General features: G+C 47.4%; 1 protein-coding gene across 1 annotated transcript in view; it reads right to left on the bottom strand.

Moving 5' to 3' along the window:
• Window positions 1-25,651, bottom strand: part of LOC122926281 (5-hydroxytryptamine receptor 3A-like) — a 41,863-nt gene extending 16,212 nt beyond the window's left edge. Inside the window, exons 1-4 of the mRNA XM_044277655.1 lie at window positions 25,594-25,651; window positions 12,929-13,080; window positions 8,131-8,175; window positions 7,651-7,760 (exon numbers count right to left, since the gene is read on the bottom strand). Coding sequence (XP_044133590.1) covers window positions 7,651-7,760; window positions 8,131-8,175; window positions 12,929-13,080; window positions 25,594-25,651 — 365 coding nt within the window. The remainder of the gene's footprint in view (window positions 1-7,650; window positions 7,761-8,130; window positions 8,176-12,928; window positions 13,081-25,593) is intronic.
• Between the last annotated feature and the right edge of the window lie 426 nt (window positions 25,652-26,077).

Below are 26,077 nucleotides of genomic sequence, written 5' to 3'. Positions count from 1 at the left end.
GTTTCTGCTGTATCAGGCCTACTTTAAATACATCCCTAAAAGGGTATATCAGAATCAAGGTGCTGATAGGATCATTCTGAATAACTTCACACACACGCTACTGTGCATTTCCAAGTCTAATTCCGTCAGTAAATCTATACCTGTCACCCAGCGCCTAAATACTAGGCCTCAAATTTATATCCCGCTAAATCTGTCGTTACTGCTGTACTGTTGTGGCTGGGCAAGTTAGTTAGTGTCCGTCAAAGCACATTTTTTGTTCTGGGTTGAAATACAATTCCCAATTTAGCAATTTCCTAATTTAGTGGTTTCTGCTGTATCAGAGCTATTTGAAATCTATCCCTAAAAGGGTATATAATATTCAAGGTGCACATAGGGTCATTCAGAATAACTTCACACACACGCTACTGTGCATTTCCAAGTCTAATTCTGTCAGTAAATCTATACCTGTCACCCAGCGCCTAAATACTAGGCCTCAAATTTATATTCAGCTTAATTTGAATACAATACATTGGGCCAAATAATATTTTTGTTGTTGTGGTGAAAGATAACAATGAGGAAAACATCTAGTAAGGGACGCGGACGTGGACATGGTCGTGGTGGTGTTAGTGGACCCTCTGGTGCTGGGAGAGGACGTGGCCGTTCTGCCACATCCACACGTCCTAGTGTACCAACTACCTCAGGTCCCAGTAGCCGCCAGAATTTACAGCGATATATGGTGGGGCCCAATGCCGTTCTAAGGATGGTAAGGCCTGAGCAGGTACAGGCATTAGTCAATTGGGTGGCCGACAGTGGATCCAGCACGTTCACATTATCTCCCACCCAGTCTTCTGCAGAAAGTGCACAGATGGCGCCTGAAAACCAACCCCATCAGTCTGTCACATCACCCCCATGCATACCAGGGAAACTGTCTCAGCCTCAAGTTATGCAGCAGTCTCTTATGCTGTTTGAAGACTCCGCTGGCAGGGTTTCCCAAGGGCATCCACCTAGCCCTTCCCCAGCGGTGAAAGACATAGAATGCACTGACGCACAACCACTTATGTTTCTTGATGATGAGGACATGGGAATACCACCTCAGCATATCTCTGATGACGAAACACAGGTGCCAACTGCTGCGTCTTTCTGCAGTGTGCAGACTGAACAGGAGGTCAGGGATCAAGACTGGGTGGAAGACGATGCAGGGGACTGATGAGGTCCTAGACCCCACATGGAATGAAGGTCGTGCCACTGACTTTCACAGTTCGGAGGAAGAGGCAGTGGTGAGACCGAGCCAACAGCATAGCAAAAGAGGGAGCAGTGGGCAAAAGCAGAACACCCGCCGCCAAGAGACTCCACCTGCTACTGACCGCCGCCATCTGGGACCGAGCACCCCAAAGGCAGCTTCAAGGAGTTCCCTGGCATGGCACTTCTTCAAACAATGTGCTGACGACAAGACCCGAGTGGTTTGCACGCTGTGCCATCAGAGCCTGAAGCGAGGCATTAACGTTCTGAACCTTAGCACAACCTGCATGACCAGGCACCTGCATGCAAAGCATGAACTGCAGTGGAGTAAACACCTTAAAAACAAGGAAGTCGCTCAGGCTCCTCCTGCTACCTCTTCTGCTGCTGCCGCCTCGGCCTCTTCTGCTGCTGCCGCCTCGGCCTCTTCTGCTGCTGCCGCCTCGGCCTCTTCTGCTGCTGCCGCCTCGGCCTCTTCCTCCGCCTCTGGAGGAACGTTGGCACCTGCCGCCCAGCAAACAGGGGATGTACCACCAACACCACCACCACCTCCGTCACCAAGCGTCTCAACCATGTCACACAGCAGCGTTCAGCTCTCCATCTCACAAACATTTGAGAGAAAGCGTAAATTCCCACCTAGCCACCCTCGATCCCTGGCCCTGAATGCCAGCATTTCTAAACTACTGGCCTATGAAATGCTGTCATTTAGGCTGGTGGACACAGACAGCTTCAAACAGCTCATGTCGCTTGCTGTCCCACAGTATGTTGTTCCCAGCCGCCACTACTTCTCCAAGAGAGCCGTGCCTTCCCTGCACAACCAAGTATCAGATAAAATCAAGTGTGCACTGCGCAACGCCATCTGTAGCAAGGTCCACCTAACCACAGATACGTGGACCAGTAAGCACGGCCAGGGACGCTATATCTCCCTAACTGCACACTGGGTAAATGTAGTGGCAGCTGGGCCCCAGGCGGAGAGCTGTTTGGCGCACGTCCTTCCGCCGCCAAGGATCGCAGGGCAACATTCTTTGCCTCCTGTTGCCACCTCCTCCTTCTCGGCTTCCTCCTCCTCTTCTTCCACCTGCTCATCCAGTCAGCCACACACCTTCACCACCAACTTCAGCACAGCCCGGGGTAAACGTCAGCAGGCCATTCTGAAACTCATATGTTTGGGGAGACAGGCCCCACACCGCACAGGAGTTGTGGCAGGGTATAGAACAACTGACCGACGAGTGGTTGCTGCCGGTGAGCCTCAAGCCCGGCCTGGTTGTAAGAGGCAGCCCTGATCATCCAGCAACATTTCCAACACATATATATATAGCAGACTGTCATGTTTCCCTCCAGCCACCAGAGGCCACTGTGGCTAAGTAGGACAGTGTGAGGAGTTGTTTCCAGAGGACAAGGAGTTAAGTGTTTTTCCCGGGCTGAGCAGAGAGCCTGGGGTGCAGGTGTCTGAGTACACAGGAAGAAGGACGCTGTGCACTGAGAGGGAGATCCACAGGGAAGGTTAGAGCGATTTCTCCCTGCCAACCTGCTGTGACATGGTATCTGGGACATTAGAGTGTGTTTGCTCTCTGACTGAGCTGATGTGTCCTGGTGTAGAAGAGAGACTGCTGTAGTGTGAGGCACTTACCAGAGGAACTGTGAGTGAATTCCAGGCCCTGCCTGATTATACGTCCAGAGCTGCTGATTATCTCTAACCAGAGTTACAGAGACTACAAAGAGAGGCCAGAGCTGAGCCACGCTGAAGCAAGCAAGCAAGCAACCAGATCGGGACCCAGACTGTACCTGCCTGCATGTGCCGGACACCGAACTGTGAGTGCTCTGATGCTAACCGGAGCTAGGACATAGTGGAATAGGATTTAGTTTAGTGCACCGTAGAGGTGCACCCCGGGTAGCGGGGACAGATAGGACTACCTAGAAGAGAGTAGCCTGCTATTGTCTGTACTTGTGTTTGTGATTCATTTGTGTTCTTTATGCAAATTTCCATTATCTTTGTTGTGAATTCTCAAGCTGTTCATATTGTAAATCTGCTTCTCCGGCAGTTAGAGTTCTCCTTTAATAAAGCCGGTTTCTACTTCAGCCTCCTTGTCTGCTGCACTGTACTTGAGTCCTGCTCTACGGTCTCTTCCTCTGCTGACCGTTACATGGTGGTGTGCGATAATGGGCGAAATCTCGTTGCAGCTCTGGGACTAGCCGGTTTGACGCACATCCCTTGCCTGGCGCATGTGCTGAATTTGGTGGTGCAGAAGTTCATTCACAACTACCCCGACATGTCAGAGCTGCTGCATAAAGTGCGGGCCGTCTGTTCGCGCTTCCGGCGTTCACATCCTGCCGCTGCTCGCATGTCTGCGCTACAGCGTAACTTCGGCCTTCCCGCTCACCGCCTCATATGCGACGTGCCCACCAGGTGGAACTCCACCTTGCACATGCTGGACAGACTGTGCGAGCAGCAGCAGCAGGCCATAGTGGAGTTTCAGCTGTAGCACGCACGGGTCAGTCGCACTGCGGAACAGCACCACTTCACCACCAATGACTGGGCCTCCATGCGAGACCTGTGTGCCCTGTTGCACTGTTTCGAGTACTCCACCAACATGGCCAGTGGCGATGACGCCGTTATCAGCGTTACAATACCACTTCTATGTCTCCTTGAGAAAACACTTAGGGCGATGATGGAAGAGGAGGTGGCCCAGGAGGAGGAGGAGGAGGAGGAGGAGGAAGAGGGGTCATTTTTAACACTTTCAGGCCAGTCTCTTCGAAGTGACTCAGAGGGAGGTTTTTTGCAACAGCAGAGGCCAGGTACAAATGTGGCCAGCCAGGGCCCACTACTGGAGGACGAGGAGGACGAGGATGAGGAGGAGGTGGAGGAGGATGAGGATGAAGCATGGTCACAGCGGGGTGGCACCCAACGCAGCTCGGGCCCATCACTGGTGCGTGGCTGGGGGGAAAGGCAGGACGATGACGATACGCCTCCCACAGAGGACAGCTTGTCCTTACCCCTGGGCTGCCTGGCACACATGAGCGACTACATGCTGCAGTGCCTGCGCAACGACAGCAGAGTTGCCCACATTTTAACGTGTGCGGACTACTGGGTTGCCACCCTGCTGGATCCACGGTACAAAGACAATGTGCCCACCTTACTTCCTGCACTGGAGCGTGATAGGAAGATGCGCGAGTACAAGCGCACGTTGGTAGACGTGCTACTTAGAGCATTCCCAAATGTCACAGGGGAACAAGTGGAAGCCCAAGGCCAAGGTAGAGGAGGAGCAAGAGGTCGCCAAGGCAGCTGTGTCACGGCCAGCTCCTCTGAGGGCAGGGTTAGCATGGCAGAGATGTGGAAAACTTTTGTCAACACGCCACAGCTAACTGCACCACCACCTGATACGCAACGTGTTAGCAGGAGGCAACATTTCACTAACATGGTGGAACAGTACGTGTGCACACCCCTCCACGTACTGACTGATGGTTCAGGCCCCATTAAACTTTTGGGTCTCTAAATTGTCCACGTGGCCAGAGCTAGCCTTTTATGCCTTGGAGGTGCTGGCCTGCCCGGCGGCCAGCGTTTTGTCTGAACGTGTATTCAGCACGGCAGGGGGCGTCAATACAGACAAACGCAGCCGCCTGTCTACAGCCAATGTGGACAAGCTGACGTTCATAAAAATGAACCAGGCATGGATCCCACAGGACCTGTCCATCCCTTGTCCAGATTAGACATTAACTACCTCCCCTTAACCATATATTAAGGGCATATGGTTAGGGCACTTCATCATTGAATCCTATTTTTATTTTCATTTTACCATTATATTTGCGAGGCTACCCAAAGTTGAATGAACCTCTCCTCTGTCTGGGTGCCGGGGCCTAAATATATGCCAATGGGCTGTTGCAGTGGTGGCTGACGTGAAGCCTGATTCTCTGCTATGACATGCAGACTGATTCTCTGCTGACATGAAGCCAGATCCTCTGTTACGGGACCTCTCTCCTCTGCCTGGGTGCTGGGCCTAAATATCTGACAATGGACTGTTGCATTGGTGGCTGACGTGAAGCCTGATTCTCTGCTATGATATGAAGACTGATTCTCTGCTGACATGAAGCCAGATTGTCTGTTACGGGACCTCTCTCCTCTGCCTGGGTGCTGGGCCTAAATATCTGACAATGGACTGTTGCATTGGTGGCTGACGTGAAGCCTGATTCTCTGCTATGATATGAAGACTGATTCTCTGCTGACATGAAGCCAGATTGTCTGTTACGGGACCTCTCTCCTCTGCCTGGGTGCTGGGCCTAAATTTATGAAAATGGACTGTTGCAGTGGTGGGTGACGTGAAGCCTGATTCTCTGCTATGATATGAAGACTGATTCTCTGCTGACATGAAGCCAGATTGTCTGTTACGGGACCTCTCTCCTCTGCCTGGGTGCTGGGCCTAAATTTATGAAAATGGACTGTTACAGTGGTGGCTGACGTGAAGCCTGATTCTTTGCTATGACATGAAGACTGATTCTCTGGTGACATGAAGCCAGATTCTGTGTTACGGAACCTCTCTCCTCTGCCTGGGTGCTTGGCCTAAATTTATGAAAATGGACTGTTGCAGTGTTGGCTGACGTGAAGCCTGATTCTCTGCTATGTCGTGCAGACTGATTCTCTGCTGACATGAAGACAGATTCTCTGTTACGGGACCTCTCTCCTCTGCCTGGGTGCCGGGGCCTAAATATCTGAGAATGGACTGTTCCAGTGGTGGGTGACGTGAAGCCAGATTCTCTGCTATGGGACCTCTCTCCAATTGATTTTGGTTAATTTTTATTTATTTAATTTTTATTTTAATTCATTTCCCTATCCACATTTGTTTGCAGGGGATTTACCTACATGTTGCAGCCTTTTGCAGCCCTCTAGCCCTTTCCTGGGCTGTTTTACAGCCTTTTTAGTGCCGAAAAGTTCGGGTCCCCATTGACTTCAGTGGGGTTCGGTTCGGGACGAAGTTCGGATCGGGTTCGGATCCCGAACCCGAACATTTTCGGGAAGTTCGGCCGAACTTCTCGAACCCGAACATCCAGGTGTCCGCTCAACTCTATTGGGTAGCACATTTTTGTGTTTGCTGGCTATGGTTCTGTATGGTGACATCTAAATTACTTGTTAATCAAGGGTTTCTGATTCACATATTTTGATTCAGAAAGGAATTTCTCCCTAAGATGATGAAAATTGTTTATATTTTTTGGGGATTTTTGGACCTGGATAAACATTGTCAGAGAACAGTTTATACTGGATGGACTTATGTCTTTTTTTATAGTAAACTATGTTACTAAATGTTAGGTACCTCAACTTACAAAAGAGCACTGTTTGGGTAAATGTTGTTAGGATCCTGATCAAAGCAGTACACCTGGGGAAATGTAGGATGTCTTATGGACAGGTCGTTACCCTATTTTACCCAAGACATGCCTGTGTTTAATAAAACCTTTTCTGACCTAACCAGACACACATGTTACATACTGTAGTTACATAGTTAATATGGTTAAAAAAAAAGACATAAGTCCATCAAGTTCAAGTGATAGGAGGGGACGCAAAGTTTAGAAAACGGAATGAGACCCTACACATTTTCATAAGCATTAATGTAATTTATGTTTAAGAATTTATCTAAACCCTTTTTTTTTTAACTATCCACTGTTCCTGCTGTGACCACGTCCTGAGGAAGTCTGTTCCACAAATTCACAGTTCTAAGGGTACTTTCACACTAGCGTTTTTCTTTTCCGGTATTGAGTTCCGTCACATAGGCTCAATACCGGAAAAAAGTGATTTGTTTTATCCCCATGCATTCTGAATGGAGAGCATTCCGTTCAGGATGCATCAGTTCATTCCATCTTACGTTTTTTGGCCGGAGAAAATACCGCAGCATGCTGTATTTTTCTCTACGGACAAAAATCCTGAACACTTGCCAGAATGCCGGATCCGGCATTAATTTCCATTGAAATGTATTAGTGCCGGATCCGGCATTAAAATTGCTGCATTGACGGATCCGTTCTTCCAGTCCGCGGATGCGCAGACCTTTAAATCTGTAAAAAATAAAATAAAATACTGGATCCGTTTTTTTCTGTATGACACCGGAGAGACGGATCCGGTATTAAAATGCATTTGTCAGACGGATCCGCATCCGGACCTGTCTGACAAATGGCATCTGTTTGTGGCCGGATTGCCGGATCCGGCAGGCAGTTCTGGTGACGGAACCGCCTCCTAGAATCCTCTGTCACAAGTGTAAAAGTACCCTTACAGTAAAGAAGCTTTGACACTTCTGGAGACTGAACTTTTTCTACTCCAGATGGATGTAGTGCCCCCTTGTCTTGACTACTATACCTTGGTTTCATTTACTTTAATTATGCTTTTTTTTTTATTATTGATGTATAGTTCTAATCAATAATTCACCTATCATGGCATGTGTGTTTTTGTATACTTACAGTTCCATGACCATTATATCTGGTACCCATATCCAACTTACAGGAACTGAAATTTTTGTTACATTATCAAATTCCTCTGGATCCCAAGTAAGAAACTCATCAAACCAGCTCTGTATAGTAAAAGAAAGGGACAAATGGTAAATGGGTATTACAAATACAGTAATAGATTATGCTATTGTTGACTCACATATTTAGATTCTCATATTCCTGATCTCCATATCCATACTGAACATAAAAAAATAAAAATAAAAATTTACAAGTGCAAATAAATTAAAAACATTTATTTTTGGATTTTAATTACAGTGATTTTGTATTGTGCTGCTTTTCTTTCCCGGAGACAGACCCAGTGCCCACCGCCAGATAGAACTAGGCAGTGACATCACCAGATCCTCCCGAGGGGCAAAATACAAAAATACATTACTCATTGGTTTTAACCTTATGCATATAATTTTTATCTCATCATAAAAGATGCCACTTTACCTGATGATACCAGATGTAAGTTGTAATTAACTGCTCCTTCTCCTCCTGATGACAACAGGACATGATGTAGGTTTACAGTAGTAATTTGCAAAAGAAGAAATAAAATGTTATGTTATTAAGACAGAACTGCTCAGAAACCCCAAAAATTCATGGTCTGTAATAGGTGAATTTTCAAAAGAAGATAAAAAAAAAAACTGTGACAGTGATGACTAGGCTTGAACAAGATGAGCTTTGGATCATAGATCAAAAGTCGATTCGTTCAAACACTTCGGGGGTCATTTATTATCCTGAAATACATCTATATTAGGCGCATTTCAGGCACAGATTTTGGGGCAATTGTGCCGCAATCTGCAACTTTTCCCAGCTTATGCTATGTGTAAAAAAGTGGGCGTGGTGTGGGTGGAGAGATGGACGGCCCGGCAGGCCCGTCTCATTCATCATTTCCTACACCTGGTTTAGGCGTAGACAGTGGTCTAACTGTAAGACATCAAGGAAGCTGTCTTTTATTTAGAACTGGCGCTGGATGCTCTGAAGTTATGTAAGGCCCTTAATAAATTACCGCCTTGTTTTTAATGCTGTCTCCGTACAGTATTAAAATGTATTGCCCCCATGGAGGAAAAATTAGTTTCACCCAAAGTTGCGCGAGACCTCGGCGAATGGTGGCGCTGTAGAGAAATTAAACACTAAGGGGAGATTTATTATATCTAAAAATTGTCACATCTCAAACATTTTCGACATTCTCACCACTTTTGTGAAAGGGGGTGTAGCAAGGGCAGGGGCATGGCCAGTCACCCTGACAAATGTATCTACATTTATGCCCCTTTTCTGGCGAACATGAAGCCAGAAATGTACAGCAGCTCAGAGCTGTCGTAGATATCTGGTTAGATGAATGGACTTCAGGAGGATGCGCCTAATTTATGACGCCTCATCATCCAGTAGATTAGACACATCCTCCAGCAGCAGGGGATGTCAGACAGCACCAGTCTTCATAAATCTCCTTCTTAATACCAGGTTTCCTGCTAATCTATCTATCTATCTATCTATCTGGGGCCGCATCAGCCATGAGGTGAGAATCTTTCCTCAGGAGACGGCTGACCTGCCTCTGAGGGGGCAGCAGTTTTCAGTGGGTCATGGGAGCTTATGGCTCCCATCCTGGCTGTTCAGCCTTATATGTCGCAGGCCACCAAACTTGAAGTTTATGAGGCAGCAGAACGGCTCAGGAGGTTGCAGCGATGTCATCACCTGGTCCAACATGGGGCTACTCATACTGCAGGCCTGGATCGCATATGGGGACATGGAGAGGGATGCAGCTGAGTATATATTTTTTTTACTATATTTATTTTGGCACTACTGAAAGCACTGGTGGGAGGGGGTTAGAGTATTGTGTATAAAATGACTACAGGGGACATTACATTATGGTGGACTTCAGGGGCGCATTATGCTACAGGAGGACTACCAGGGTGCATTATATTATGGGAGACTACAGAAGTGCATTATACGGTGATTATACTATGAGGGGGCATAATACTACAGTGGGACTACAGGGGGGGGGGGGCATTATACTAAAGGGAGGCATTATGGCATTATACTGCAGGGGGAATACACATAATATTACAGGGGGACATTATGGCATTATAATACACATATTAGCACTACAGGGGGACATTATACTACTGTACAGGGGCCACTCTGGGGGAGGTGAAAGCATTATACATGCTAGCACTACGAGCATTATAGTACAGGGGGGGATGAGAGCATTACAAATACTAGAACTACAGGGGGAACTACAGGGGACATTATAATACAGAGGGCAATACAAGGGGGAACATTATACATACTGGCATAACACAGGGTAAGGGGGGCATTATAATACAGGTTAGAGCAATACAGAGGGCACTATAATACCGGGGACAAATGGGGGGGGGGGGATATTATACATACTGGCACTACACAGGGTAAGGGGGGCATTATAATACGGGTTGGAGCAATACAAAGGGTACTATAATACTGGGGACAAATGGGGGGGGGGGTATTATACATACTGGCACTACACAGAATAAGGGGGGAATTATAATACAGGTTGGAGCAATACAGAGGGCACTAAAATACCGGGGACAAATAGGGGAGGGGGATATTATACATACTGGCACTACACAGGGTAAGGGGGGCATTATAATACAGGTTAGAGCAATACAGAGGGCACTATAATACTGGGGACAAATGGGGGGGGATATTATACATACTGGCACTACACAGAATAAGGGGGCATTATAATACAGGTTGGAGCAATACAAAGGGCACTATAATACTGGGGACAAATGGGGGGGTATTATATATATATTGACATTACACAGGGTAAGTGGGGCATTATAATACAGGTTGGAGCAATACAAAGGGCACTATAATACTGGGGACAAATGGGGGGGGGGGGATTATACATATTGACATTACACAGGGTGAGCGGGGCATTAGAATACAGGTTGAAGCTGTGCATGTGACATTGTAACACAGGGGAATACAGTTGATTGGGTTTGTTGTTTTTAATAAATTTACATTTAAAAAATAAACAAAATTCCTCATAGAAATGAATGGCAGAATTCTGCGATTAATACAGCCCAACCTGCAGACTGTATTTGGCAGCTTTTGGTGCTAAGAGGTGCACTATGTATGTATTACTGGGGTCAATCTGTTTTGTTGTTTTGAAAAAAATTACATAAAAAAAAATTAAAAGACCCCCATAGAAATGAATGGAAAAATTCTGCTATTAATACAGTCCAAACAGCTTAACGCTCGTCTGCAGTTTTTTTAATGGCAGTTCTTTATTCCGTATACTATGATGATTTAGACACACTTGGTGTCAGTATGCACTGCACCACATATTCATTCTATTCAAAATAATAGACAGCAAACACAGTATTATGCATAGATTACTTCATACTACACACACAAACGTTCAACTCTTTTCAGGCACTATGGGGACATTTATTATTCAGAAATATGCCTATATTATTCGTACTTCTGGAGCAGATTGCGGCGCAAATAGCCTTGCAATCTGCAACTTTCCCCGCTCAAGCCATGTCTAAATAGTGGACGGGTGCAGAACGGGATGGGGAATGTCTCATTCATCATTTTTTACACCAGTTTTAGGGCTCATTCAAATGGCCATATAAATGAGTCCACAGCCATTTCCGCAATTTTGCGGAATGGGTGCGAATCCATTCATTTCTATGGGTCCGCAACAGATGCGGACAGCATACCGTGTGCTTTCGCATCCGTGGTTCCGTTCTGTGGATCCGTAGAAAAGATTCTTATTCTTGTCCGCAGGTGCAGACAGCAATAGGCATTTTCTATCATGTTGCGGCCATGTGCGGTCCGCTACGATCGTCTGAATGCGCCCATAAGCTTAGAAAATGGTCTAAATGTAAAACAGCTCGGAAGCTTTCTTACATTTAGATTGGCACTGGACGCGCCAAAGTTATATAGAGGCTGACGCTTCAGGTTTATGGGTTATTAAGACCGGCGTCTTTTAAGCAACCTCCTATGTATTTCCTTCATGAAATGCACATCTAGTTATTATTATTAGGCACATTAAGGAGGGCATTACTATTAATGGGGGGGGGGGGGGTTACCTATCTCATCCAGCGTTCCTCAGCTCCGGTCCTCAGGGCCCACCTGCCGGTCATGTTTTCAGGATTTCCTTTGTATTGAGCAGCTGATAGAATTAGTGTCAGTGCATCAGGACTTACCCCAGGTATTCTTCTGTGGGGTATTGTCAAATCATGAGCGGTAGGTGGGCCCTGAGGACCGGAGCTGAGAAACACTGATCTAATCTCATATCTTCTATCTATCTCCATCATACATCCATTCCTTATCTATCTATCTATCTATCTATCTCATATCTTATATCTATCTATCTACCGTATTATCTATCTATCTATCTCATATCTTATATCTATCTATCTATCTATCTATCTATCTATCTATCTATTATCTATCTCACATCTTATATCTATCTATCTATCTCATATCTTATATCTATTTATCTATCACTTATCTATCTCATATCTTATATCTATCTATCTCATATCTTATATCTATTTATCTATCACTTATCTATCTCATATCTTATATCTATCTATCTCATATCTTATACCTATCTAGCTCATATCTTAAATCTATCTATCTATCTATCAATTATCTATCTCATATCTTATACTGTATCTATCTATCAATTATCTATCTCATATCTATCTATCTATCTATCTATCTATCTATCTCATATCTTATATCTATTTATCTATCAATTATCTATCTAGCTATCTATCTTTTAATTATCTATCTCATATCTTCTATCTATCTTTCCATCTATTTCTACAGTATATCCTCCAGTAAGCCTACTGTACCCATAAGAAGTCTCAGTGTCTCCAGAAACCTAATCTCCCCCTGTGCACTCACCCGCGGTCCATAGAGAATATAAAAATAAAGTGCATTTTGCAATGCAAATACTCGGCTCCAGGATTTCTGTAATCATCTTCTATTTTTCTGCATTTGTTTCATAACATTTGATTAAAAACAAATTAGTCGTCAAGCTGTAAATTGGGTTTGCATGAATTGCTATTGTGGCTTTCTCCTGCGAGGAATGATAATAAGGTTTCCTGGCTTTTCACATGGCTCTTTCTATGTTACTGTAGCAAACTGATCCTCCCCAGAACATGCATGAACCCACAAGCTATAATTCAGAGCTATCCAGCAAAATTGGGAATGCGAAGAGAAAGAACAAGTCCAGGGAACCACTTACCACTGCCAGAATGGCATATATGAAGAGATCTACATACACATCTGTGGCCTTTCTCCAGTCTTGCACAGGTCTCACCCCCTTGTTGTACCCATGCATTAGGTGGTCTATAAGTCTTGCATGGCTTGCTTTAAGAGTTGAGCTATTTTCATGGGCTTCAAAACATTGTAAGATATTACATACAAGTTAGTTGGATACATTAAGGTATATATAGTCGCCTATACTAACACTGATCTAGCGGATGTACTTACCTGTGCAGGTTTTCATAAGATATAGGATCCAAATACAGGGTAATGTCCGTATGTAGTTCATTGCTTCTGCTTATTCAGTAGATGCTTTGTCTATAGTCGATGTGAGTCTAGTATCATCAGATGTGGTCGTCCTCTAATATCTGGTATTTAACAAATACATTTCCAGAGTCTCAGGTGCAGTCCGATTCTCTCGCACCCCTGCCTACCACCATTAGCCTTCTTTAAATACACTTGGTGCCAGTCACTTAATTGGTTTTCAATTGGCTGTTTGTAACATTAATGTTATGTCAGCTCGCAGTTTGCAAAAGGAAGTACTTAACTCTATAATGGAAATGTAATATCGTCTTGCCAGAGATTTTTTTTTTTCAGAGCTACTTGAAATAAAACAAAAGCAGAGCGGTAGCCAATGTGAACACCAGCAATAAAAGGCAAAATTGCAGAGGATAATCAAGAGGGACATACTTCTCTTCTCATAAGCCTGTGTCCCTCTATAAGTCTTCCTGGAAATGTACAGTGATGGCCAGTTCGCAGTGTTCGCCAGCGAACACATGCGGGCTGCCATCTTGACTCACCCATCCGGCGATGCACAGGTAAGCCCTTACCTGTGACTGTGCCAGGAGCCGGTCTGAAATCAAATGCGGTCACTGGGAGCAGGCAGTCCCGAGGACAGCTGCCGGGGGCCTTCTCGGGTGGCCGTGACTTTTTTCCGGGCCCAGTCTGCAATGATTGTGATGTTGGTTCTCGGCAACCATTTATTTTTAAATGACAGACTGGTGAAATCAACTAAACTGTCTCTACTTTATTCTGCCGTTAGTATGGGCAGCATAGTGTCACGGTGGGGAGTGGGGGAAACTCCCCACCGTACAATGCAAGAGATATAACAGATAGCTGCTAGGCCAAGAAGCCAGGAAAAGGGAAGCAGGTCACCTCCTATATCGTCCCTAATCCTCTCCCTAACTCCTCGCCGCATGAGTGGACCCCGATGGTGGAACGGCTCATACCCTGGAAACCTGGGACCCTGAGTCGCCCTGATAATGCCTCAAATAGGAGCAGGGAGGAGACATCCTGTTCATCCTATTCATGGAAGCACAAGAGTCTCTTTAGACCTAATAGCAGGGAAAAGGAGAGACCATACACAGCAAGAGGATCGGCAGGTAAGAACACAAGACAACACACTTACCCGCCGAAGTCTCCACGACTGGAACCCGTGCATACGTACAGAAGCCCTAACACCAAAAGGGGTGCCATACAAACAACTCACACAGGTATCCAGCACACCAGACCCCGCCAGGACCCCCATACCGCAAGGTGCATGACAGCCCCAGGCAGCGCTGCATACAGGCTAGTGGTTCATCCCTCCCGGAAACCAACCCCCTTCCGGAGGAAACAACACACAGGGAAAACGTCTTACATACATGCAGAGACAAACACCAACAACAGCCCTGACATGTAACAACAATCAAGACTTACAACACACCGTGAACATAAACCCACACCCAACATACAACAAGTGAGGTAGGGTATAAGGAGCATACAAAAGGAAGACAATTTGTGTCCAACAAGGTGGCCCTCAAGTACTGGGCAAGTTCACCCAGGAAAGGAGCAGAGCTCCAACACCAAACAAGGCTGGAGTACCACTGACTCAAGCCAGGAAGCCACAGGTAATATCCACCACGTGGCCACACCCAGGACAAACCTAAATCCACACCAGCTAGAAGATTAACCCCTAGCTCACCAAACAGCAGGGAGACACACCTTAAAGGGGAAGTGAACGTGCAAACCGCAAACTACACGTTGCCACTGGCAACCAGACTGCACGGCAACTGCGTCACGGTCCAACAACAATATGACCATGACACAGAAAGTTGATGACAGGTTCCTTTTAAATGAGCAACATGGCGTCAATAGCTACATTCTGGTTAACTGATTCCCAAAAGAAGAGGTTACTACTCTCGGTCATGGAGACATCCTGCTATTAGTGGTAGTGGTCAATAGCACCTTTTGTTTCCCTTTGCCCAGAATTGTGAGGAGGGGAGAGCAAACCACTTCCACAAGTGTGGACTAAGAGGCTCATCTTTATTTTCTGTCACTATCTATATAAAAAAATGTATATAATCCTACAATATTTTTTTTGGTCACTAGGCATAAAATATATTTAAACTTCCTGTCTTTTGAACGCAGCAGCCGTGGACACAATACACAAGAGGTGACGTCATTGACTTTTATGGGAGAGTTTTCTAGGCATGCTCTGTGACCTGTGTAGATGCCAGGAGGGAGTAGATAAGCTGTGATATCGCCTATAGTGAAAGTTGGATACTGTGTTATCTATATATAGAGGTGTTACTTTTAATTGTAATTCTGCCTGAAATGATAACATGATAGGTGCTAAAAATGACCTGTACAAACCAGGAAATCATTACATATTATTGGGCCTAGTGGCCAGTGAGAAAATTGCTGAGAGGCCTTAGATGTCAGGTACAATGCAGCAGGAGGTTAAGAAGTGTGGTCACTAGTATTGATCGAGCACCAAAGTGCTCGGGTGGTCTACCAAGCACCCAAGCACAATGGAAGTCAAAGGGAGAACCTTTAAATCAAGCACCCCCTGCTCTGAAGAGGGGAGGGTGTCTGGTTCATAGGAAAAGGTCAGAAATTGATGGAAACACCACCGAAATGGTTCGGGAACAGCATGGGGAGGATGTCTGGATGCCTCTTGGACTCCCAGGTCGTTGCTTGGAACGCTGTTGTCCTAGTAGTACGCCACTTTTACAGACTGACAATAATACGCACAAAACCGAAGATAAAATCGATTTTAGAGGAAAAATTGTTAGGAAACATTCTTTCCTGTATATTTACTTGTATATAAAGTGCAAGTGCTGCCAAAAATTGGAAGGAAGGGGCACTCCGATACAACCGGTATATCACATAATGGAGGGCCTCATTCACATTGTGGTACAATTGTTCAGGTAGTGGGACTCCTACACTCATAAAGGCTATGCACTAAGTGAAAGGGTTTTCAAAAATTACAAGGAACCGACAGTCCAATACACCCTTTATTACACATAAATGAGGGCATCATACACCCTTGAAAAATTATGATTAATGGCCTGCTGGTGACCCTCAAAAACATTAGGAGCAAGGGCCTGCTGGTGACCATCTAAAACATTATGGGCGAGGGCCTGCTGCTGAGCTGACCATCTAAATCATTAGGAGTGAGGGTCTGCTGCAGAGCTGACTCTCTAAAACATTAGGGGCGAGTGCCTGCTGCTGATCTGAACATCGAAAAAATTATGGGAGAGTGCCTGCTGCTGAGCTGACCATTGAAAAAATTATGGGCTAGTGACTGCTGCTGAGCTGACCATGGAAAAAATGATGGGCTAGTGCCTGCTGCTTAGCTAACCACTGAAAAAATGATGGACGAGGGCCTGCTGGTGAGTTGACCCTGTAAAATATTATGGTTGAGGGCCTGCTGGTGAGCTGACCCTCAAAAACATTATATGCGAGGGCCTGCTGGTGATCTGACCCTCTAAAACTTTGTAGATGAGGGCTTGCTGGTGAGCTGAAACCTGTAAACTATTATGGTTGAGGCCCTGCTGGTGAGCTGACCCTCAAAAACATTATATGTGAGGGCCTGCTGGTGAGCTGACCCTCTAAAAGATTGTAGATGAGGGCCTGCTGGTGAGCTGACCCTGTAAAACATTATGGTTGAGGGCCTGCTGTGGGCTGACCCTCAAAAACATTATATGCGAGAGCCTGCTGGTTAGCTGACCCTCTAAAACAGGGGTGGCCAACCTGTGGCTCTTGAGCCACATGCGGCTCTTTGATTCTTCAAGTGAGGCTCTAGCTGTGAAGCCAGGAAAGCTCACTCTCCACCCCATGCTCAGATCTCTTTTCCTGATAGGGCACTGTTACTACTTTGCAGCTCCAGCTCACTCTTCACTATGTCCTAAAGAACACAGTGTGAGAACGTAGTATGTGGAGACACGCACTATGACCTGGCATTGTGCTCATCAGGTCACAGTGGAGAGCGTGTCAGACCTGCAGAGTAGCAGGAGCCCAGTGCCTGATCAAGAGAGGGAAGATATTTTTTTTAATTTATAGAACTGAGCATGGGGTCTGATCTTAGCATGGGAGGTTCTGATCTGAGCATGGGGGGGGGGGGGGGGGTCCTGATCTGGACAATGGGGGTCTGATCTGAGCATGAGTGGGAAGATCGGAGCATGAGGGTTCAGATTTGAGCATGGGCAGATCTGATCATGGGGGTCTTGTTTGAGCATGGGTTGGTCAGGTCTCATCATGGGAGGTCAGATCTGAGAAGGGGGAGATATGAGCATGGGGGGGAGATCTGACACTGGGAGTCTGATTTCTGTTGCCTGATCCTAGCATTGAGGGTCTTATTTTGGAGGTCTGATTTGGAGGTCTGATGAGGTTTGGGGATCTTATTGTAGGTCAGATTAGGATTGGGGATCTGATTTAGGAGTCTGATCTGAGGTCTGATGAAAAATATATATATATTTTTTCTCTGCTAATGAAAAATAATAAATAAATATTTTTAGCAGACCTCAGATCGGATGAAAAATATTTATTTTATCTTATTTTTCTTTGTTAAAACCTAGGTGCATCTTGTAGAGCGAAAAATATAGTGACTCATGTGTAATTGTATATCTTGTGGCTCCTGGTAGTCATATGTTTTTTTTTTTTTTGGCTCTTTGTGTATGTAAGGTTGGCCACCCCTGCTCTAAAAGATTGTAGGTGAGGACCTGCTGGTGAGCTGACCCTGTAAAACATTATGGTTGAGGGCCTGCTGGTCAGCTGACCCTCAAAAACATTATATGCGAGGCCTGCAGGTGAGCTCACCCTCTAAAAGATTGTAGGTGAGGGCATGCTGGTGAGCTGACCCTCTAAAACATTACATGCAAGGGCCTGCAGGTGAGCTGACCCTCTAAGAGATTGTAGGTGAGGGCCTACTGGTGAGCTAACGCTCTAAAACATTATATTCGAGGGCCTGCAGGTGAGCTGACCCTCTAAAAGATTGTAGGTGAGGGCCTGCTGGTGAGCTGACCCTCTAAAACATTATATGCGAGGGCCTGCAGGTGAGCTGACCCTCTAAAACATTACATGCGAGGGCCTGCAGGTGAGCTGGCCCTCTAAAAGATTGTAGGCGAGGGCCTGCAGGTGAGCTGACCCTTTACAACAAGCATGTCAAACTCAAAGGCTAACATGGGCCAAAAAAAAATAATTTAAGTTTATGTGGGCCGCATAAAAAAAAAACGCCTGGCCGTGCGGAGGCGTGCGGATCCGTCCAGACTTACAATGGAAGTCAATGGGGACGGATCCGTTTGAAGATGACACAATATGGCTCAATCTTCAAACGGATCCGTCCCCCATTGACTTTCAATGTAAAAGTCTGGACGGATCCGTTCAGGCTACTTTCACAGTTAGAATTTTTTTTACAATATAATGCAGACGGATCCGTTCTGAACGGATCCACCGTCTGCATTATATGAGCGGATCCGTCTCAGACGGATCCGCTCTGAACGCAAGTGTGAAAGTAGCCTTAGGGGCGAGAACCTGGGATCTTTCATCCCTTGTCCTATTCAGCTCTATCAGGGTGAATAGGAGTTCACACTGTCCCTACTGCTCTGTGCCTTGTGCACACAGCATCAGGGATGTTACCATGGCAACCAGGGCTTCTGTAGCGTCCTGGCTGCCATGGTAACTGATCGGAGGCCCAGGCTTACACAGCTGGGGCTCCGATCAGAAGCTGCCACTGCACCACCAATGAGGGGGAGGGGAGAGGTCCCTGTGGCCACTGCCACCAATGATTTCAATACTGGGGGGGTTGAGAGGGGCTGGCGCACTGTGCCACCAATGATTTTAATGGGATGGGGGGGTTGAGGGGGGGGGGGGCACACTGCACCACCAATGATAAATTACCCCTTTATACAGGAGGCGGGTACTGGCAGAACAGCAGTTAACCCCTCAGGTGCGGCACCTAAGGGGTTAACAGCCTCTGATGATCGCAGCTCCCTGTCAGCGGCAGGGTGCCGGCAATGCGATTCTGCTGCCGGCACCCGCCTCCTGTATTGTGTTAAACTACTTTCACTATCAGGCCACACAGAGCGGCGCCCAGCGATGTCTCAGCACTCACCATTAGTCCTGGGCGCCGCTCGTTCGACTGCAGTGCTCCATTACTGTCTCCTCTCCTGCTCCACATGCTGCTGATTACTATCGGAGCGATGGGAGGAGACATCAGCTTCACTAGTGGGCGTTCCTTCTTCCTGGCTGTAGCGCTGTCCAATCGCAGCGCAGGGAGAAGGAACGCCCACTAGTGAAGCTGATGTCTCCTCCCATCGCTCCGATAGTAAGCAGCATGTGGAGCAGGAGAGGAGACAGTAATGGGGCACTGCGGGCGAACGGAGCGGCACCCAGGACTAATGGTGAGTGCTGGGCGCCGCTCTGTATGGAAATAGTCCAATCATTGGTGGCGCAGTGCGCCCCCCCCCTATTCTCATTGGTGGCGCAGTGCGCCCGCCCCTCCTCCCCCCTCTATTCTCATTGGTGGCGCAGTGCGCCCGCCCCTCCTCCCCCCCTCTCTTCTCATTGGTGGCAGCGGCAGCAGCACAGGGGGAGGGAGGACAGCTTCCTTCTCCCCGTGCTGCTGAGAGAACATGAGCGCGCCGATAGCAGCGCGCTCATGTTCAGAAATACTTGCCGGGCCGCAAAAATATTCATTGCGGGCCGCATGCGGCCCGCGGGCCGCATGTTTGACACCCATGCTTTACAACATTAGGAGCGAAGGCAGACTAATAAGCATGTTGATATGAAGGAAAGGAGGAGGAAGGGAAAAGGAAGATTGAACCATATACCTTTTTTGTGGTGGAAGGGGTACATGGGAACACAGTGTATTCAGTACATTATAAAAAACACATTTGAAGTGCCTTTATGTTTAGCCACTTTCCTCTGGTGGAGTAGAGAAGTCAGGGCAATCCAGGCCTTGATTATATTCATAAGAGTCAACCTGTCAGCATTTTTAGTTGACAGGCGGGTGCGCTTATCAGTTATTATGCCCCCAGCAGTACTAAATACCCGCTTTGACAAAACGCTGGTGGCAGGGCAGGCCAGCACCTCCAAGGCGTAAAGCGCCAGTTCGTGCCACGTGTCCAGCTTGGACACCCAGTAGTTGTAAGGCACAGAGGGATCATAGAGGACGCTGACACGGTCTGCTACGTACTCCTTCACCATCTTCCAAAGTCTTTCCCTCCTTGTGACACTAGGCTGCAAATCAGGGTGAGGGTCCTGGCGGGGTGTCAAGAAACTGTCCCAGGCTTTGGAGAGTGTTGCCCTGCCTCTGTTGAAACCACTGTGTGTTTCCCTCGTCTCCCCTCCTCGGTTGCCCAAGGAACTATGTACTTTGCCGCCAGCATTGTCAGCTGGAAATTTTTGGAGCAATTTTTCCACAAGGACCTTCTGGTATTGCACCATTTTGCTCGTCCTCTCCACCTCAGGAATGAGAGATGAGAAGTTCTCTTTGTAGTGGGGGTCGAGAAGGGTGAACAACCAGTAATCGGTGTTGTCCAAAATGCATAAAACGCGTGGGTCATGGGAAAGGCAGCCTAACATAAAGTCAGCCATGTGTGCCAGAGTCCCAACAGGCAAGACTTCGCTGTCGTCATCAGAAGGATGACTCTCAATCTCCTCATCCACTTCCTTCTCTTCTGCCCATCCACGCTGAACAGATGGAATTAAACTTTCATGCGTACTACCCTCTGTAGCGGAGGCAACTGTCTCGTGCTCCTCATCATCATCCAATTTGCGCTGAGAAGATGGACTGAGGGTGGTCTGGCTATCACCCTGTGTAATATCTTCCCCCATTTCCACCTCTTCCACATGAAAAGCGTTGGCCTTACTTGTGAGCAGCGAGCGTTTCAGTAGACACATAAGTGGGATGGTGATGCTGATAATAGTGCTATCGCCGCTCACCATCTGTGTTGATTCAGACATCCATGCAGGGTCGGTGCAAGGATTTTTGCCAACACAAGCAAAGCTACATTTTGCCCCCCTCCCCTTCCCCACAGCTCACCTGGCCCTGGTCCTGTCTGCAGCAGCTGGCTTCTCCTCTGTGTGGTCCTGGTATCTTCGTTCTGCTTCAGACAATTGCTGGTTGGAGGATCATAAGACGCACCTAGATTTTAGAGGAGGATAATAAGAAAAAAATATTTTCCATTACACCTCAGGTCAGACCAGCAATCAGACCCCCAATGTTAATCAGACCTCAGCTCACAGCCCCAAATCAGACCCCCAATGTTAATCAGACCTCAGATCAGACCCCTAAAGCCTCAGATCAGCCCCCCATGTCACCCATCAGCCCCATCTACTAGCCCCCCATGTCAGCCATCAGTCCCCATTCATCAGCCCCCCATGACAGCCATCAGCCCCCCTTGTCAGCCATCATGCCCCCATTGTCAGCCATCATGCCCCCATGTCAGTCATCATGCCCCTATGTCAACCATCAGCCCCCCATGTCACATTTCTCCCCCATGTCACATTTCTCCCCTCCATGTCAAATTACCTATGTCACATCAGCCCTCCATGTCACATTTCTCCCCCTCCATGTCACATCAACCCCTCCTTTTTACATCACCCCCATAACCCCCTATTGTGTCACATTTCTTCCCCCCCCCCCCATGGCACATCATTCTCCCCATGTCACATGTCTCCCCTTCCTTTCTACATCACCCCCTCCTTTTTACATCACCCCCATGACCCCCTATTGTGCCACATTTCTTCCCCCCCATGGCCCATTTCTCCCCCTCCATGGCATATTTCTCCCCCTCCGTGGCACTGGCACAGACTACAGACAACCCCCCCCCCCCCAGTAATGTTGTGAAAGTAAGTTACAGTAATAAACATTATGCGCTCTGCGTGCGCTCATCATCACCTACCAATCGGCAGTCTGGCTGTGTGTGAGTCACAGCATGAGTCACCAGCTCCCTCCAGTCCCAGCGGTTGCTGCCCGCCGCCGTGCGCTGCGGCGCCACTCGCCACGCCAGTCACACCCCTTGCTGACCCCGTGACCGTGTTGCCGTGCTCTCGTGCTGCTCTGTGAGTGAGAGCTGACGCTGGGGCCGCATGGCACACACGCACCCAGGCGCCCAGCTGCGGTGCGGCGCAGGAACTACTCGGACTCCTCGCAAGTGTTTTTTTTTTAAATAAAAAAGAAGGTTAATTTTTCCGCCCACCCCTTCTCTGCGTCAGGTGCGCCCTAAAGCAGCCGTTAGGTCTGCCTTATGGTAGACCCGGGCCTGCATCCATGCCCACTCCTCGCTTGTGAAGAGCGGAAACTGACTGGAAAGGCGACGACCATGTTGCAGCTGGTATTCCACTACTGCCCTCTGCTGCTCACAAAGCCTGGCCAACATGTGGAACAAGGAGTTTCGCACAACAGTCGGTGAGCTGGCAATTGTAAGCGCTGTTGCAGCGTTGACAGACCAGCGGAAGCTGTCGATGACTTCCGGAAATGTGCACACATGCGGCGCACCTTCACCAGTAGCTCAGGCAAATTGGGGTAGGTTTTCAGAAACCGCTGAACCACTAAGTTGAAGACGTGGGCTAGGCATGCGATGTGTGTGAGCTTCCCAAGCTCCAAAGCCACCACCAAGTTACGGCCATTATCAGACACAACCATGCCTGGTTCTAGGTTGAGTGGCGAGAGCCACGGCTCAGTCTGGTCTCTTATCTCCTGCCACAGCTCTGCGGAAGTGTGCTGTTTGTCACCTAAGCAGATCAGCTTAAGCACGGCCTGTTGACGCTTCCCAACTGCAGTGCTACACTGCTTCCAGCTACCATCTGTTGGCTGACTGGTGCTGCAAGAAGATAATCCTGAGGTGGAAGTGGAGGAGGAGACGGAGGAGGAGAAGTGGGGGTTGGAGCCACTAACGTAGGTGGTGGTGGAAACCCTGATGGAATTAGGGCCTGCAATCCTTGGCGTCGGTAGCACCTGTGTCATCCCAGGGTACGACTTGCTCCCGGCCTCCACAACGTTCACCCAGTGTGCCGTCAGAGAAATGTAGTGTCCCAGGCCGAAAGCACTTGTCCATGTGTCAGTGGTTAAGTGGACCTTCCCAGTAACTGCGTTTTTCAGGGCACGGGTGATGTTATGGGACACATGCTGTTGTAAGGCAGGCACGCCACACCGTGAAAAATTGTGGCGGCTGGGGACTGCATAACGAGGGACGGACGACGACATCAGGCTGCGGAAGGCCTCAGTGTCCACAAGCCTAAACGGCAACATTTCCAGGCCCAGTAATTTTTTAAGTTGCGCATTTACTGCTATGGCCTGTTGGTGGGTGGCTGGGTATTTGTGTTTGCGTTTAAATGCCTGGGGTAAGGACATTTGTACGCTGCGCTAGGACACGGAAGTGGATGTGGTCGCGGATGGTGTTTGCGAAGGTCCAGGTGCAGGGCGGGAGGCATCCGGGCCTGCGCCTTCGACAGGGGATTGGCCAGCACGTGACACAGGGGAAGTGGAGGCAGTGGTGTACCCGCAGAAACAGATTATGGACCCAGGCGTTTGGCCCACCTGTTACGGTGCTTTGATGCCATGTGGCAGATTCTGCTGGTGGTGGTGAGGTTGCTAGTGTTCACACCCTTGCTCATTTTTGTATGGCACAGGTTACAAATTACAATTCTTTTGTCGTTCACACTTTTCTCAATAAAGCGCCAGACTGCTGAACACCTACCCCTAGGCAAGGGAAATTTCCGCAAGGGTGTGCTCCGGGGAACAGTTGCGGGCCTGTTTGGTGTGGCCATCTCTTTTGCCACTTCACTGCCTTTTCCAGCCTGTTGCAGTGCTGTGGATCCCTCCCCATCTGTACTGCTGTCCTCGCTTGGCTTGCCACCTTCCCAGGTTGGGTCAGTGACTTTATCATCCACCACCTCCTCTTCCACTTCCTCACTCTGCTCATCCTTCTTACTTGTTGACTTAACAACAACCTCAGTTATTGACAACTGTGTCTCATCATCATCATCATTAGTGAAACACTAATTGCCGTTTCCCACTATCATCTCCTTGTGACTGTGGATGCTCAAGAGTTTTGGAATCAGGGCACAAGATCTCATGTCCCTCTTCAAGCGTCTTGTCCAGAGGCCCAAATGAAGGAATGGCGCTGAAAAGAGCTCCTTGGAATATCTGAGTGTGGGATCACTTGCTTGGCAAGACTCTCCATGGTGGGAGGAAGGAGGATCAGGGTGAGGATTGTGTTGACCAGACTCTTGGCTACTGAGACTGGACTTGGTGGAAGACAGGGTGGTGCTTAACCGACTGGAAGCATTATCTTACTGCAATCAAACCAACCACCTGGTCGCACTGGTCTGACTTCGAGAACTTTGTCCTGCACCGCCCTGCAAACTGGGACATGAAGCTAGGTATCGTGGATGATTGTTTTTCTGGTGCTCTGGCAGCAGGCACAGTTTCAATGCACCCAGGGCCATGGCCTCTGCATGCATCATCAGCATCACGGCTACTTCCCTGTCCCTTACTGCTCGCCTTCTTTATATTAAATGTTATATATGCTTAAAAGTATGTCACACGTACAGTAGCATAGGATTTGTAAGTGTATGTGCAAAAAAAAAAAAATAATGTATTTGGGATGTGGAAACATCACACAGGAGATATATCGCAGATAATGTGGCTGATGTCAGAAGCGGCTAATAAAAAATTACAGGGAATGTCACAGGTGTTTGGGATGTGGAAATGTTACACAGGAGAAATACCGCAGATAATGTCAATGATGTCAGCAGCAGCTAATATAAAATGACAGAGAATTTCACAGGTATTTGGGATGTGGAAACGTTACACAGGAGATGTACCCCACAGATGTAGCGCAGATAATGTCGCTGTCTGCAGCGGCCTAACTATTGCACGCTATTTAGCGCAGGATGCGCTAAAAATAGATATTGCTGCCACACACAATTGTCCTTAAAAGGACTTTTGGGTCTGTAAAGTTTTAGCAATTTAGCGCAGGTTGCGCTAAAAATATATATTGCTGCTGCCACACACAACAATAGTCCTTAAAAGGACTTTTGGGTCTCTGACAAGTTTTTCACTCCCTACACTATCTTTCCCTTCTTCAGCACAGCTCTCCCTAACACTGAGCCGAACACGTGTCATTGGGTGCTATATAGAGTTCCGGACAGCCAATCACTTTAATGCCAGTAACCAACATGGCTACGGCATAAGGGTCCATTCACACGTCCGTTGTTTCTTTCCTGACAGCACAATATCTGATTTTTTTTCAGGACCCATTGAAAATGAATGGGTCCAGATCTGGTCCAGGTCTGTTCAGCAAAAAACGGAACAGATCAGGAAAGAAACAACGGACGTGTGAATGGACCCTTACAGTGAAGGGCAGTACTTACCTGTACGTTTGTTGGCTGTGCAGCATCCAACAAACGTGCGGGGAGGAAACTCAAGCATTGCGCTCGATTACATGCGGCATTTGGCCGAATACGCCATGTGCCGAGCTTCAAGATGCTCGAGCTGAACTGGTGTTCGGTCGAGCATTCTCGATCAACACTAGTAGTCACAGAATAACTCAGATAATCACTCAGAGTCAATACTGGTAAGGTGATAAGGACCGAGCAGAAGTACCAGGGAAAATCCAGACATGTTACCAGAAGATTGTCAGTGGATCATGGTAAGGTGAGCACAAAAAAGATTTTGGCATAATTAAAATGGTACAGGCAATGTTTTTTTGTTTATTGGAAATAATACTCCTCCAATTTTATCCACATTGAAATCATTTGATGTTAGCACTCATTTACATCCATTTTATTCCAGAATATGGAATTTAAGAGCTGTGTCTGCTTTGTCAAATATTTCCAGACCTCTACTTACTTTCAG

Source organism: Bufo gargarizans, chromosome 2 (assembly GCF_014858855.1).
Source record: "Bufo gargarizans isolate SCDJY-AF-19 chromosome 2, ASM1485885v1, whole genome shotgun sequence".
In the NCBI taxonomy this organism is placed as follows: Eukaryota; Metazoa; Chordata; class Amphibia; order Anura; family Bufonidae; genus Bufo; species Bufo gargarizans.
The sequence above is the reverse complement of the archived record's forward strand: the minus strand, read 5'-3'. Positions and strand labels throughout refer to the sequence as shown.